This window comes from Rhinoraja longicauda, chromosome 12 (genome assembly GCF_053455715.1).
Source record: "Rhinoraja longicauda isolate Sanriku21f chromosome 12, sRhiLon1.1, whole genome shotgun sequence".
Taxonomy (NCBI): Eukaryota; Metazoa; Chordata; class Chondrichthyes; order Rajiformes; family Arhynchobatidae; genus Rhinoraja; species Rhinoraja longicauda.
In genome coordinates this window covers 27,480,829-27,498,064 of record NC_135964.1, presented here as the reverse complement: position 1 = coordinate 27,498,064, position 17,236 = coordinate 27,480,829, and the positions used below count along the sequence as shown (strand labels likewise).

Here is a 17,236-nt window from a genome sequence, read left to right as displayed (position 1 = left end):
TAAACCCAAATATCATCTCATAAGCATTCCTCCACCACCAGACTACTCGCTAATATCTACTAGGACTTAATCCTTTTTGGTTCAAAGCAGTATGGCTCCATGCAACCCTGGAACCAAGGTTGTCTCTTGCATTACTTGGCTCCTCTTCTACATTGAGTAGGATACTGAGATTGAACCATTCAAATTCTAACCATATGACATGGGCTTTGTGTGCTTAGGCTCTAGTTAGGTAAAGGAGGGCAAAACATTGGCATCTTCTCAGAAAAAGAGTCTCTCATTTGTGTTTTTAGTTAAAAAATATCCAATACATCACAAGATGCTTTGGCACTTTTTTGAAGTATTGCAATATAGGAAGTGAAGTGTGCGCATGTGTGGGACTCTCGGGCGGGCGAGGCCTGCAGAATCAGTGATAATTTCCAGACGCTTTGAAGATATGTATTACAGAAATGTGTTGCTTAAAGCTTAAATAAAGTTTAAGTAAATTGGAATTTTCATTTGCCTCACAACAATTTAAGCAACTCAATCTCAGAAGTTAAGCAATGTGACATCGAGATGGAGAAACTATTGAAATCACAACGCTTGGATCTGGATCCCAACTCACCTACTGCAGCAAAGGAATGGAAGCACTGACACTAAATAACTTCTTTGATGAGTGTGGCGACAATGCACCAGACAAATTCAAGACATTAATAAGCTCTGTCTCTTATGATGTATATGATTACATAGAGGAATGTACAACTTATGATTCTGCTATTGATGTACTAAGCAGACTCTTCGTTAAGACACCCAATGTAATATTTGCTCGACACCTCCTTGCTACTTGTAAACAAAAACCTGGTGAGTCACTTGATGAGTTTTTACAAGAACTTCAAAGACTGTGCCTTCAAAGCTGTTACAGCTGATCAATATCGACAGGAACTTATTCGAGACTCGTTTATCAATGGTTTGGCATCGCCTTTAATACGACAGACTATTAGAAAACAAAACCTTGGATTTACAGTCAGCTTACAATCAAGCTTACTCATTAGACTTGGCTCAGAGAAATTCAGATGCTTATGGCTCATCTAATGTGTATTCTGCTGCAACTGCTACAAAAGAATCTCACCCAAGTACTAACATGGAGCAAGCTGAAACAATCCCTACTGATAAATGTGCCCTTGCTGCAGCATATACTTATCCAAAAAGGAAGTGTTACGTTTGAGGGGGTAATATTCATAATAGAGAGATATGTCCTGCTCGAGAGGCAACTTGTAATAGTTGTGGCAAGAAGGGACATTATTCTAGAGTATGCAAGTCCAAAGCAACTACTAAAAGTGTGATTGCTGCCATGTTTATGCCTTCTCGATGTGCAATTACAGCTGCATTTCCTCAGAGCTTGTCTCACGCAGCTACAACGGTATCCATCAATGGTCATACACTTAATGTACTACTTGATTCTGGCAGTTCAGAAAGTTTTATGTGAACAAGTTGTGTCTCGACTAAATCTAACTATAATTCCTTCAAATAGAGAAATCTCAATGGCTCTGACATCTCTCAATACTCAAATTATTGGATCTTATATTGTAGACTTTATTCTGAACAAAACTAGTTATAAATCTGTATGTCTTGGTATTTTGGAAAATTTGTGTAGCGATGTAATTCTAGGTCAGGGTTTTCAGAAACAGCACAGATCACTTCAAATAATGTATGAAGGAGCTATGCCTGATCTTGTATTGTCAAAGCCACCAGTGTTGTGTGTTTTTCTGCTGCATCTGTTGAATGTCCTTCATTATTCACTAATTTATCCTCTAAGTGCAAACCAATTGCTACAAAATCAAGACATTTTAGTAAGGATGACAAAAACTTTATCAACACAGAAGTAACTAATCTTTTATGAGAAGGTATCATAGAGTCCAGCTCTTCCCCTTGGAGGGCACAAGTTGTCGTGGTTAAGGACCCCTTGGAGAGACATAGAAAGAGACTCTGCATTGATTACTCTCAAACTATAAACCAGTTCACGGAGCTTGATGCATATTCATTACCTCGTATAGAAGATATTATCAATACATTAGCTAAGGTATTCTCTACTTTTGACCTAAAAAGTGCTTACTACCAAATTCCTTTGAAAGAATCAGAAAAGACATACACCGCGTTTGAAGCAAATGGAAAATTATACCACTACTGCAGAGTTCCTTTTGGTGTAACTAATGGTGTGGCAGTTTTTCAGAGAGAGATGGACAAACTTGTTAAACAGGAAAACCTTAAAGATACTTTCCCTTATCTTGATAATATAACTATTGCAGGAAAAGACCAAGCTGAACATGTCAAAAATGTACAACGGTTTTTAGAAGTTGTATATTCTAAAAATCTAACATTAAATGAGGCTAAGTCAATAATATCAGTGTCGTCAATTAATATTCTTGGTTATTGGGTTGGAAATGATATAATCAAGCCTGATCCATAAAGACTCCGCCCACTCCAAGAGATACCTGTTCCAGCTACATTAAACTCTCTACGGAGAGTTCTTGGCATGTTTGCATATTATGCTAAATGGATACCAAATTTCTCTGACAAAATTCACCCTTTGATTAGAGCAAAATCTTTCCCCCTTGACTCTACAGCAATTGGTGCCTTTACTTCTTTAAAGAAACAATTAGAATCTGCGACATTACACGCCATCGATGAGGATCTCCCCTTTGTTGTTGAATGTGATGCCTCTGATTTAGCAGTATCCGCAACATTAAATCAAGGAGGACGACCAGTGGCTTTCATGTCTCGTACTCTCTAAGGTAGTGAATTGCATTACCCACCCGTCGAAAAGGAAGCTAGAGCAATTATTGAAGCAGTGAGAAAATGGAGTCATTTCCTTGCTCGCCAGCACTTCACTTTGATAACAGATCAGCGTTCAGTTGCTTTTATGCTAGATAATCGGAAGCGAACGAAGATTAAAAACAGTAAAATTCATGAATGGAGGATTGATCTGCATATAGTTATTCAATTGAGTACCGCCCTGGTAAGGATAATGTTGCTCCGGATGCATTAACTCGAGCATTTTGTGCCTCTGTTCATTCTTCTGCACTCACTGATCTTCACAATGGGCTGTGTCATCCTGGAGTCACTTGTATGTTACACTATGTTCGTTCAAAAACTTACCTTTACAGAAGATGTGAAGATGACGTGTGCTTCATGTAGAATCTGTGCTGAATTAAAACCAAGGTTTTTCCGTCCTGAAGAAGGAAGATTGATCAAAGCTACTCAACCTATGGAACGTTTGAGTATTGAATTCAAAGGGCCTTTACCAGCCTCCTCTCAAAATGTTTATATACTTACCATAGTTGATGAATATTCGAGGTTTCCATTTGCCTTTCCTTGTCCAAATATGTCAGCTGCTACGGTTATCAAATGTTTAGATCAACTTTTCATTCTGTGGATTTCCAAGTTACATACATTCTGATAGGGGCACCTCATTCATGTCAAAAGATTTAAAGGACTACCTTTCTAATAGAGGAATTGCAACAAGTAAAACAACACCATATCATCCTATTGGAAATGGTCAGGTTGAGAGGTATAACAAAATCTTTTGGAAAGCAGTGAAACTGGCTTTAAAGTCAAATGACATACCAGATCAGCAGTGGGAATGTGTTCTACCAGATGCATTACACTCCATCAGATCTCTACTGTCAACCGCTACCAATACTACTCCCCATGAGCGGTTCTTTAACTTCAAACGGCGTTCTTCTAGTGGTACTTCTCTGCCATCATGGTTGACTAGCCCTGGACCTGTGTTGCTTCGTCGATATGTCCGATCAAATAAGAATGAGCCCTTTGTTGATGAAGTTGAACTGACTGATGTCAACCCTTCTTATGCAACTATCAAGTATCAGGATGGACGTCCGTCAACTGTCTCACTTCATGACCTTGCACCATGTCCATCAGCTCCATCACTCCTTGATAATATTAATCGAGAACTTCCTTCAACACTCCCATCATCCCCAATGAAAGCTTCTATAAGTAATTCTAAAATTGATAATGTAAATAACAATATGAGTGAAGTTGATGACCAAGCAATATATGTACCACCTGCTATTGAAACACCATTATCTCCTGATGCTCCAGTGCTGCGACGGTCATCAAGACATACTAAACCTCCTGACCGTCTCAACTTATAAATAGGAGGGGAGAATGAAGTGTGCGCATGTGCGGGACTCGGCCAGGCGAGGCCTGCGAAATCAGCGATAATTTCCAGACGCTTTGAAGATATGTATTACAGAAATGAGTTGCTTAAAGCTTAAATAAAGTTTAAGTAAATTGGAATTTCCATTTGCCTCACAACAGGAAGTAAACAACCATATAATATAAATTTTAAACACAGCTGTAATTTCTACATAGTGAAACCAAAATGTATAAAAATTGCCTTTAATAAAATCTGGCAATGTGCACTTTAACCACATGTGATTTTTTTTTCTATTACAAATCTCAAATAGTGGAATACAGAGGCAAATAAATAAATGATGGGTCTTTGTCCCAAACAATATGGAGGGCACTGTATTCAATTCATCAGCCATTTCTTTATTCCACACTTTTACTTCTCCAGCATTATTTCCCAGCAGTCCAATGTCCACTCTTGCCTCTTTCTTACTCTTTCTATGCCTGAAGAAAACTTTGCTTTTCTCTTTTATATTATTCGATAGCTTACTTTAACATTTCGTATTTTCTCCCCAGATCGCCTTTTTAGTTACCTGTTGTTGTTTTTTTAATCTTCCCAATCCCACTAATTTTTGCAATGTTATATGCCTTTTTTTTAGTTTTTTGGTGTCTTTGACTTTCCTTTGCAGCCACCGTTGCATCATTCTCCCCATAGAACCTTTCTTTTTCTTTGGAATGAAAAGTTCCTGCATCTGAATAATTCCTAGAAATTTCTGTCATTGCTGTTCCACCATCATTGCAGCTCAAGTCCCTTTTAATACCAATCAACTTTAGCCAGCTCTTCCCTCAAGCCTCTGTAGTCACCTTTACTCAACAGTAATACCGACACATCTGATTTCATCATCTCCCTCTCAACTTGAAGGTTGAATTTTATCATATTATGGTCACTTCCTCCTAGTGGTTCCTTTACCATAAGTTCCCTAATCAAATCGGGTATTTCCTTGACATGGTAGGCTCAACTACAAGTTGTTCTAAGAAGCCACCTCATAGACACTCTATAAATTACCACTCCTGGGGTCCAGTACCAACCTGATTTTCCCATTCGACTTGCATATTGAAATCCCTCATGACGACTAATATTGCTTTTCTTACATGCCGATTGTATCTCCTGATGTAATTTGTACCCTCTATTTTGCCCAACAATTGACTAACAATTCCTAGAATTGTGGAATACAGAGGCAAATAAATTGAGACAAATGCCTAAACATCAGGATTTTTGAACAATCAGATGCCGGATTATCAAAAATTTAATGTTTATAAATACATCAGAGGTTAGAAAGATGATGTAAAAAAATCTGGGAAGGTGCTTATAGCATGGGAGACCACTTGTGGAGTGTAAATACCGTTAAAATTATGCACATTTTACATGAGATTCTGTTGAATATCTAGAGGATATTCCTTAGTGGGTGAGCATTTTACTGTGGGGAAATGAATTAAATTAAACTGACTGTGACAATTGACTTGGCATATGGAGAGCCTACAGCTAGGCAGCAGTTTGAAAGCCTGTTTACATATATCCTACTGTTTTGGAAAAAAACAGATCTGCAGCTCCTTCCTCCCAAAATATTTATATAATATCACCCATACCAGGGTATTCATTCATTTTTGACCAAAGAGAAAGGGAAAGGATTTATGAAGGGCTTCTATTGAAATTGAAAGGCTCTTTCATCCGGAGATAAAATATATGACTGAATAAAGATGTTTGTCATATGCAAAATGGTTCATGAACCCCGAGAGAAGCAAGCCACTTCTCTGCCAAATACTTGTACCCTGAATAGCAACATCATTACCTTGCTTGAATAAAGTGTTCCTGGGGCCTTAAAGTGGGTGCAGAGGCTTTTCCATTTAGTCACATTATTGAAAAAAATCTTTTAGATGCTTTCATTCAGTTAATTTTTTAGGTTCTAAATCTGCTCTTGAAAGTTAGATTGCATGGGGCCCAGGGAGTGCTAGCCGACATGGAACAAAGCAGAGGGTGATGGTGGAAGATGTTTTTTTGGACTTCAGGCCTGTGACTAGTGGTATGCCTCGGGGATCAGTGCTGAGCCCTTTGCTGTTTGTGGTTTATATCAATGATTTGGATAACAATGTACAAAACATGATTTGCAGATGACACGAAAGTAGGTGGCATCATAGATAGTGAAGAAGATTATTAAAAATTAGAGAAGGATCTTGATCAAGTTGGGTAGGTAGTCTGAAGAATGGTTAATGGAGTTTAATACAGATATATTTGCACTTCTAGAGAAAGACAATGTTTTTGTTGTCGTTGTGGAAAATTCTGCTGAGCCTGTTTGAAAACAATAATGCTGAGGCTAAGAGGAAGACTCACAGAACTAATGTCTAATCATTTGCACATTCTCTTTTCAATAATGTCCAATAATAGTGTCATGGCACCACCAGCACTTGCTCTGGATGTAAATAAATTGACTATAGTAAACAACTGTATCCTGGCTAATTCAGGAATTACCTGAACTTGTTTTAAATGAAGCGAGAAAGCTACTTGATCAGAATCAAAAGTTATGTCGAGACCACCAGTGAAGGTGATCTTGAGTGTTATATTGTGTTTAAAATATTAATCACTTTTATTCCCATAAAAGTAAAACGATATATCAGAAAAGGCATTCCAAATGAATATCGTAGTCTCATCTGGATGACAATGAGTGGAGCCCAAGGACAGATGGAAAAGAATCCAACTTACTACAAGAAACTGCTGGAAATGGAGGAAGATCCAAAGCTGGTTGAATCTATTCGAACAGGTACCAGTTGCATATCATTAAACTAATAATAACTATCGTAATCTCATATGAAGTCCTAAAGTTAATTGGTGTTTTGTAATCACAGGAGTGTTGCATTGTGAAGTACTCATCACCATTAATTTTGATTGGTCTCTTTATACTGAACTTTTTAAAAATGAAAGTAGAAATTACAAAGTAAATTATTTTGGTGGATTATTAGGGAATAGTCGGATTACCTTGGTTTTGCAATCTCGGTAAACTGAAAAATGAACACAACATTATGGCATGGGGAAAAACAGATCTCATACAGTCCAGACAGGAAAATGTGTCTAGATACTATCTCCAGTGTGACCACTTCATCGCACATGCTAAGATCAATACTATGGCTTCCCTTCCCTTGCCTGGCTTCCACCTACTGAAAATTTTAGAACCAAACGCATAGATGCAAAGAATTAATGAAATGAGCTGGGAGGAGAATGGGTTATTGACACAGAGAATTGGCATTCATCAGCACGTCTTGTGGGGGGAAGGGGGAGGGGGGTTGATGATAATGGATTATGTGATAGGGTAGGATACAGGAACAGATGAAGGAAAGGAAACATGAAAGTGGAATGTTTGGGGGTCTCTGATCTCAAGGCCAGTGTGTCAGTGGTTCGTCTTATTTCCACGCATTTTAGCAAGGTCTACTAAAATGAGAAGAAAAATGGTGCATTTTCTCTTTTCTGTTGTTGCCATCTTAGAGTGAAAACTAAAAGAGAGGCTAGGTGCGGCGACATAATAACATGATGTTTACATAAGAAGGTACCATAGAACAAAGTGGAGACACAAGAGACTGCAGATGGTGGTATTTGAGCAAAAAAAACGGCTGAATGAACTCAGCTAGTCATGCAGCAATTGTGGAGGGAAATGAACAAGTGACATTTTGAATTGGGACACTTCTTCAGTCTGATGGAGAAAGGGAGAGATAGATGGTAGAAAGAGGTGAGGGAAAGGAATGGGGCAAAAGCTGGCAAGTGATAGTTGGATCGATAGCCTCCCCGGAGTCTCTGTCATTGCTCCTGCAGACCCTCACTGCCTCCCCGGGGTGACCGACACTGATGCCGCCGCCTCCCTGGCTGTCTGCTGACCATGGCGACTGTCACCGTTTCCACTGACCAGTACCTTTACTCCAGCCCCAAAGGGCTTCCACCAGTGACTCCACCGCCCACCAACAGGCCAGAGCCGTCTCCACCGGTCCCCCTCCTCTTGGACTCCCCTAGACGGCCTTTTACTCTCTTTAGGCATGGTGGTTCATCCCCCCCCCCCCCCGAACAAACACCACCAGTGGCCGATATGTTCAACTCGCTCAGGCGGCAGGTGGTCCGGCTGTGCCAGCCAGTCCCACTGTCCCAATCCCACCCCCGAGAGGGTGACCGAGGGTTCCTCCCCAGGCTCTCCTGTGGTGCTTGGGCAGCAGGGCAAAGACCCTCTTCAACTTGGGCATCAGACCAAAGGACAGGCCATATGACCCCTGCTGAGGTAAGGATGGGCAGGACGCCTACACAGCGCGTTTGCTTAACTATCTCCAGACTTGGGGAAGCAAGGTCCAAAGAAACGTTCTGTCTCCAGGATGGACTGAACACTGGCAAGCTCGGACTCAAAACAGAGGGTATGACCCTCACGGGCCCTGTCCACAATCACACCCAGGTCCCCCACCCCTGAACCAGCACCCGGAGCTCCCCCACCACAAGGTCATCTGCACCTTGCTTTGTGGGTGGGGCTAGTATCTCGGGGCTTTCCTTAATTTCCCCCGTTCCCCCATCCAATGGATCACTGCATCTTTCACCCTCAGACACAGCCTGGACAAAGGGCTCAGGCTGGGGTCCCATCGCCACAACTACCCCTTCTGGTAGTCCCTCCACGGCAGGGCCACGCAATGGGCATGACTCAGGCACACGGCTGTAACAGCTGAGTAATCCTCCCCCACAGGAAGCTCCTGTACCTCAGGGCTGCTCTCTACTTCAGAGGATGGGTGCTCCCTACTTTTCCTCCTGCAAGCCTCCAGGGGCACTAAGACCTCCATCTCAGAGGCGGCCCCTACCTCTGTCACACTGGCCCACTTCCAGCCCCCTTGGGTCCATTTTTAATCTCGAGGCCTGCAGGCTCCCCAGGGTGAGACTCTGGGCCAAGGTGCCCTTGATGTTTTATTTTTCTGGGCCTTCTTACCCCCAGTACGGGCCTCAGCCCCCCCACCCTGGCCCACGACACACTCCACCCTGCATTTTAGGCATCCTGGGCACTGAGGTAAAGGTTGCAGCCCGGATTCTAGGGCTTTTATTTCTGAAAGTGCCTGACACCGCAACTGGATACCAAAATTGCCCTCAGTGTCCCCCTCTCACACCAGCTGCATGAACAGCTGGTGTTGAAACAAAAGAACATGACGGAGGCTGCTCTCCTGAAGACTGAGTGGGATTGGAGTAATATCTGACCGCTCCTCGCCCAGAAGGGGGAGATGGAGCTCATCAGGCATGAAGGGAGGGGCTTTGGAGAGTGTTACCCATTGTACAATAGCCCTTAGAATAGCCCTTAGTGGGTCCACCGGCAGGAAAATCCCACTCACCAAGATCACCAAGCACAGCCTGCTCGGTCTTCACAAAAAACACATTTTTTTCTGACATCTTTCAGACTGCAACAATGGCTGAAGGACGAACAACCCCAGCCATTGCCTTTACACAGCCATCAATACTCATGTCAAGCTGCATGTAACAAGTCACACCATTCCTAAAGGTTAATATTCCAATCAGTGACGGGTGCAGGAATGGATGAAGTAGCAGCTACACTCGCATAGCACGACTGAGTACCCGTATGAGATTGATTAGCCATTTTATAGTCACAAAGCAGTGCATGGCAGTTCCAAGCACTTTTCTGCCAATCAGGCTACTGGAGAGATAGAACAAAGTGGATGTAGTCCAGGAATGCAAGGAATGAGCCTCATCGACGGTATTTCTATGATGATCCGGCAGCTCAGTAGAGGCCTACACAGCTGGTCCAGCTTGGGGCCCCACGATAGTCTGAGGCACCAACTGACTGAGTCAAAACAATACAGACTAGGGTGGGAATTCACCAAAGGTAACAACGAAAAGTCAGTTCCATTAGCTTCCTTCTGACTCACAATCTTGTAGCCATTGCCATCTCTGGGAAACTTCCCAAAACTCCTCCTGAAAAAGTTACAATCCTGTTTTCCGAACAGACTGGCACCACACTCCACTGCTCCCTTGGAAAAACTGTCTTTTTGCAATATATATCTACTGTCTGCAGCTCCGACCTTCAGGTTTGTTTTCCTATGCTGTGAGAGAACTCTCTGTGCGAAACCCCACTTGGAATACTGTGTGCTGTTCTGGTTGTCCGGCTACAGGAAAGATGACATTAAGTGGACAGTGCAAAAAAGATTCACCAGGATGATACTTGGGCTTAAAGCTTGTGTTATTAGGTAAGGTTAGATATGCTGAGTCATTTTTCTTTGGAGCATAGAAGGCTGAGGGGTGACCATATTGAGGTGTACAAGATCACGAGGGGCTTTTACCCGAAAGACTTACATCTGTATATCAGTGCAATTGTGTCCTGCCATTAATTATATACTTTCCCCCTGCATTCGATGTCCCAGAATTCACCATTTCACACTTGTTCGGATTAAACTCCATCTATCATTTCCATCTATCATTTCTCTGCCTAATGTACCATTTGACAGCTTTCCTCACTTTCTGCAAATTCACCAATTTTGGTGTTGTCTGAAAATTGATTCACCAACTCATCCACATTTATGTCCAATCATTTAAATAAATGACAAGCAACAAAGTCCCAGCACAGATCCCGACAGAACACCACCGGTCGTAGATCTCTAGATTCCTGATCCTTTGATATTGTTTTACTTTATTTTCAATAAAGGTAGAGGGAATTTTAATGGGTAGCGCAGTCACTGAGATCCTTTGACCTTTTCTTTCATGCAAATTCAAAACCATGGTGTGGCTGTGAAAAAGTGTCAGATGGATTTGTACAAGAGGAAAAAATGGTGAAATCACTGTTAGTTAATAATGCCTCATAATAAATAACTTTTATTTTCAGATATTAACAGAACGTTTCCTGACAATGTGCAGTTTCGCAGAACTGCTAACCCCTGCTTTCTGCAGCCACTTTTCAATGTTTTAGTGGCATATGGAAATCACAACAAAACAATTGGTTATTGCCAGGTATGCAAGATCTTTTCTTTAAGGGCTTTGTCCAGATCAGTGTACAATGTCTGATCTTTAAAATCATGTGATCTGCACTGGGTGCAGGTCATTCTCTACAACGTTCTTGCCAAAAAGAAACACCCAGGTTTTTAAAGTAGTGCCATGGTGACAAGAGGTGGGTCCGTATTGTGAGGAAAGATTGTAAAATCTGAATGCCATCCTTTGAAGGAAAATACGATGGCGCATTTGTTGGCTTATCAAAATCACAATCAATCACGATCATACTTTATTAGCCAAGTATGTTTTGCAGCTTACGAGGAATGTCATTTGCCATACAGTCATAAAAATAAAAAGCAACAGGACACACAAAATACATTTTAACATGCACACCCACCACAGAGACTCCTCCACATTCCTCACTGTGATGGAAGGCGAAAAAAAAAAGTTCAGTCTATCCCTTCTTTGTTCTCCAGCGGCCAGGGGCCTCTAACCTTCGGTTGACATGACTCCCGTAGCCGGCGGCGGGCCTTCCTCGTCAGGACGATCAAGCTCCTGCATCGGGGGGGAGGGGGGAGGATTTCAGCTCCCCCGTGCCGGACGATCTACCCCGGGTCAGGGCTTGTCAAATGTCGTGCAGCTTGGAGCTCCCGACCGGTGTCAACCCAAGATTGCGAGCTCTTTGATGTTAAAGTCCGCAGGCCGCGTTGGAGCGTCGATCCAGGCAAGGAATTGCACGCTCAGATGGTAAGTTCACGGCCCCGCAGTGGGGCTCAAAGTCAGTCCCAGGCAAGGCCTCCAGCTCCACGATGTTAGACCGCAGAGCGACCGGAGATACGATCCAGAAAACAATCGCATCTCCGGCAAGGTAAGAGATTGAAAAAAAGGTTTCCCCCCTCCCCCACCCCCCACATAAAACAAACCAGAGAACATTTACACAAACTTTTCAAACTTACCAAAAATAACAAGGACAGACAGACTGTAGATGAGGCAGCCATCATGCGGCGCCCCCTGGTGGTGTACAATGTCTGATCCTTAAAATCATGTGATATAGCGCCAGAGAACCGGGTTCGATCCTGACTACAGGTGCTATCTGTACGGGGCTTGTACGTTCTCCCTGTGACCACATGGATTTTCTCTGGGAGCTCCGGTTTCCTACCACATTCCAAAGACATACAGGTTTGTAGGTTAATTGGCTTTGGTAGGAATTGTAAATTGCCCCTATTGCATAGGATAGTGAGGAGTCTGGTCGGCGCGGATTCAGTAGGCCGAAGGACCTGTTTCTGCACTGTATCTATAAACTAAACTAAACCAAACTTTAAAATGAATCAATGAGGAAATCTTTCCAGAGTATATAGAATATTAGAGAAGGGTAACTGTCCTCTTACTATTTCCAGTTAAATCTCAACCAACAGAAGAAGTGGAGAAGAGTACTGGTTAAGAGTACTAGATGTCCAAATTTAGGTGGGAAATACCAGACATTTTGGGAGTGTTAGCCGTCCTCCCCTAGATTTGGAGGTCTCCACAAACCCTGACCAGATGTCCAGAAGTGTTTGGCACAGGGATCAATGTGAGGAGGAGGAGTGTGGAAGCACCACATGGATGTGATAGCATCTATTAGATTCTGAGTTCACAATGAGATACTGGTTAATGTGCACACTTATAAATGGCTAAATACTTTAAGCAACTGATCTGACCTCTGACTTAATGCTTTTGGCTTTAAAAAAAATATGGATCTAGCTCTGTCTGTTTTTTTGACAGATGTACTCGATGAATGGTCTTTCCACATTGTTTTGTTTATTGTCATAGGTCGCCTTGTTTTTCTCTGAAACCTTAACAGTCGTACAGCGTGGAAATAGGCCCTTCGGCCCAAACTGCCCACACCAACAAATGTGTGCCATCTACAATAGTCCCACCTGCCTGTGTTTGGCCCATATCATTCTAAACCTACCCTATCCATGTATGTGTATATTTCATAAATATGCGATAGTACTTGCTTCAACTACCTCCTCTGACATATCATTCGATACGCTATCCAATCTTTGTGTTAAAAAGTTACTGCCCAGTTTCCTATTAACTCTTGGAGTCAAAGAGCTATTCAGCAAGGAACTGGGCCCTTTTAGCCCACCTTGTCCATGACAACCAAGTTGGCATACTGGGCTAGTCCCATTGGCCTGCATTTGGCCCAAAGCCCTCAAACCCTTCTTATTGCATTTCGGGGCAGTACAGTGGTCCAGCGGCAGAGTTGCTGCCTTACAGCGCCAGAGACCTGGGTTCAATCCTGACTATGGAGTTTGTACGTTCTCCCTGTGACCACGTGGGTTTCTCTGGGTGTTCCAGTTTCCTCCCGCACTCCAAAGACGTACAGGTCTGTACGTTAATTGGCTTTGGTAACATTGTAATTTGTCCTTAGTGTGTTGGATAGTGTTAGTGTACAGGGTGATTGCTGGTCAGCGCAGACTCGGTGGGCCAAAGGGCCTGTTTCCATGCTGTATCTCTCGTCTAAAGTCTGGATCCATATCTATCCAAATGTTTTTAAAGGTTGAAATTGTATCTGCCTCTGTCAGCGCATTCCAGATTCTAACTACCCTCAGTGAAAAAGTTCCACCTGAGGTCCCTCTTAAATTTTTCCCCTCACACTTAAGCTTATGTCCTCTAGTTGTAGAATCCTCAACCCTTGGAAAAAGACTGAGCATTCACTTTATCTATGCTCTGTTCACTTTAGACGTGCCCACTATAAGGCACTGTGTAAATGCTAGTTGGAATTTCTGGTCTCCTCTTGGGCAAATTAATTTTCAACCTCTATGAACCCAAGAGTTGCTGGACCGTGAGTGGTTTGGTTTTGGAAAATATGAGGTATTAAGTATTATGATCAGATGCTCAGTACTTATGCTTAGTGTAGTTTAAATTTTGTTTGCCCAGGAAGTTACCAGAGCCACAAGTGTTCTTGCAGTTTCCTCCTGTTGTTTTGATGTGAATGAAATGTTGTTTAATGATTATGCACAACCTTATCTTTCTTAAATGTGCTCCATAAAGGAACTGAACTATTTTGAGGGTTGTGATCCTTAGAAAAGCTTCAATCATCAAAATATATTTAGTAAGTCCTTCCAACAGAATCTCCATTTGCATGTTTCTCATTTTTGGGGTGAGCCTTAACCTTCTCAACTCAATGTGGAAGTCCTGATGGTACTGTTTTGGAGAAAATCCAGGTAATTCTATGAATTAAGTCAGGTTATCAAATCATTCTCGCCCTTTTTGTCAAATCATGGGTATTTTTCTACAGTTAGACCCTCAAAACTTTTGCCTTGGAATGTGCTTTGAGAATACAGCTTTATTGCCCCCTCCCTTACCTGGTAGAAGGAGTTTCATGACCAGTATTGCCTGATTGGATTTTGCAATAAGAAAACTCCAGAAGAACACAAATTGGTACCCACAAAATTTTTAGATATGGATAGACTCAAAATGATTAGACATGGACTATAATCTCGACTCAATGAGATCAGTCGCTTGAGTAAGGAGAGCCCTGGAGTAAATGTAGAGAGAGGAGAAAGGAAATGACGATGAAAGAATTCTTCAACCATATTCCTTGATTCCCTTCCTGAGTTTTACTCTGGGTTTTTGTAGTTTGGAGTCTTGCAGCTTTGTAACTAATATTCATTCCTACATTTACCATTTGTCTTATATCTTCTGTATTCATTTAAATGGTTTATTTTTATTGTTTAAATAAATGACCAAATGCCAAACCATGGAGATTTCCAAACAAATATTAGATTTATCGGAGTTGTACTATAAGGAACTTTCCTCTTTTGTCCAGACTTTTTGCAGAAAGTCTGATATCTGGGATTGATTGTTCTTCATGGATCAGTGTGCTGTTAATGGTGGGTAGTGCATTGTGCAGTGAGAATGCCGGTGTGCTAGTCTTCATTGCATGGTGTGAAGGCAAGTACGTTCACACCCAACATTACTGCACATTCCATGCACAGCTCCACAGCAACAATATTCTGGCATTGAAAGCTACAGTAAAGGGAATAGTCAATCAATAGTCAATAGTCAATTTATTTGTCACATACACATAAATGTGCAGTGAAATGAAAAATTACCCGCAGTTCAACAATAAGACCAATAAGAATAATCAATAAAAATGCAATAACACATACAATCATAAACCAAGACCAAACAAAAGAAACATCCATCACAGTGAGTCTCCTCCGGTCACCTCCTCACTGTGATGGAAGGCCAGAATGTCTTTTTCTCTTCCCTGCGTCTTCTCCCGCGGTCAGGCTGTTGGAGTTGCCACGTCGGGGCTCCCGGCATTGAAGCCCCCGCCGGGTGGAGCAAATCCCGTGGCCTATTTCAGGCCGCGCCGGACAGTGAATGGTCCGTGGCGGGCCGACCCAAGCCCCGCGATTCGGGGCGGGCGAAGACGCTGCCGCTGCCGGAGCTCCCGATGTCGGCCCCCACCCAGGGGCCTGCGGGCTTCCGACGTCCAGGCGGCCCGCGCCAAAGCCTCCAGAGACGAGTCACAGCCGCTCCCGCAGCCTCCGAAGGCAGCCAGCGCCGCAGGTGGTGAGTCCGGGCCGCGGGCTCTGCGAACCAAAGCCCGGGTGGTCATGGCCGGAGGCCGCCAGCTCCAGGTGCATGGCCGGTGGTAGGCCGCAGCGGGAACGGAGACACGACACAGAAACAAAGGCAGGGTCTCCATTCGGGAGAGACAATGTTACAGTTCCCACCCCCCACTCCCATAACACACAACCGCAAACACTACATCATATTTAAACTACAATTAAGACAAAAACAACAAAAAACACAAGACAGCGGACTGCAGGCAAGCCGCAGCTGCGAGGGCAGCGCTGGCTCCTCCTCCTGGATGATGGATAGTTTAGTGTTTGAACTACAAAAAGTGCCAAGTTGGAGGGGCTGGGGTGGGAAGAGGAATATAGAGTAAAGCTGTCAGCTGCTGCAGAAATTTTCAGTTCCTCTGGAATTGATGAGCTGAACCCTGATAGTGTTTTGAATTTGGTACAAGCACTAGTTAAGATTAAACTTGAACGAGCATGAATGAATTTTGTGCAGGATTGAAATGGATAATGAGAACAATCCAGATAATACCTCTAGGTAACAGTATAATTTCTGACCATCCATCTGATAATTGACACACAACACAGACAAAAGAACATAATCATCTTCTGACAGCCCCATTAACCCATTTGACTTGTTCTTGCACAATCAAAGATACTTGCTTGGTTCTATCCATCCCTCCTGCTGCATTCTCTGTACCATAAAATTACCTTTTCTCCCTTTCCAGAGTTGAAGAAGTGTTCTCAACAGTAAATATTTACTGACTATCTTGCTCTGTCTTCACAGGTACTGCCTGAACTGCTGAGTTGCCAGCATTCATTTCAGATTTCCAGCATATGTAGTTATATTTTTGACTAGACCAAGTGGACCCGTTGGGCCCAAAACTCTCCTGCATTGGTGCAGCACCCTCTCCTTCCCCCATCCTCCCCATCTCCCCTCCTCCCACTCCCCTTCCTCCTCCCCCTAGACCAAGTGGACCCGTTGGGCCCAAACCTGCATTGGTGCAGCACCCTCTCCTCTCCCCCCCCCTCCGTTTTGGCTGTAGTTTAGGAACAAACAAAGAAACAAACGAGAGTTTTGGTATATAGATTTCCATATTGAACCTTATGGTTCAGGCTGTTTCTTCCCTTTATCCACAATTAATTCTTAACCAAGTTTCTATTTTAACTTTTCATGGGTTTTATTTTTGTCAACATTTCCTTTTAGAAACTGTAACTTTTTGTTTAATTGTTTTTTTATTTTTTATTAGGGAATGAATTTTATTGTTGGATACTTGCTCATAGTGACCAAGGATGAAGAGAAATCCTTCTGGTTGTTGGACTCGCTGATTATGAAGATAGCGCCAGGTATGCCAGTAGCTCATGCAAACGTCCATATTTTACTGTGCTAGTATCACTTCACACTTTTTGAGCATTGGATTATAGTGTGCATTTGTGGTGGCCCCATTACGGGAAGGACGTGGAGGCTTTGGAGAGGGTGTACAAGTGGTTTATAAGTCAAGTGTAGTGTTTTATTGTCGCACGTCCTGAAACA

General features: G+C 42.7%; 1 protein-coding gene across 3 annotated transcripts in view; it reads left to right on the top strand.

Moving 5' to 3' along the window:
- The window catches only part of grtp1a (growth hormone regulated TBC protein 1a), a 51,107-nt gene that overhangs the window by 3,439 nt on the left and 30,432 nt on the right, over positions 1 to 17,236 (top strand). For all 3 annotated transcript variants that reach the window (XM_078409294.1, XM_078409295.1, XM_078409296.1), the window contains exons 3-5: positions 6,783 to 6,941; positions 11,022 to 11,146; positions 16,953 to 17,049. In XM_078409294.1, coding sequence (XP_078265420.1) covers positions 6,783 to 6,941; positions 11,022 to 11,146; positions 16,953 to 17,049 — 381 coding nt within the window. The remainder of the gene's footprint in view (positions 1 to 6,782; positions 6,942 to 11,021; positions 11,147 to 16,952; positions 17,050 to 17,236) is intronic.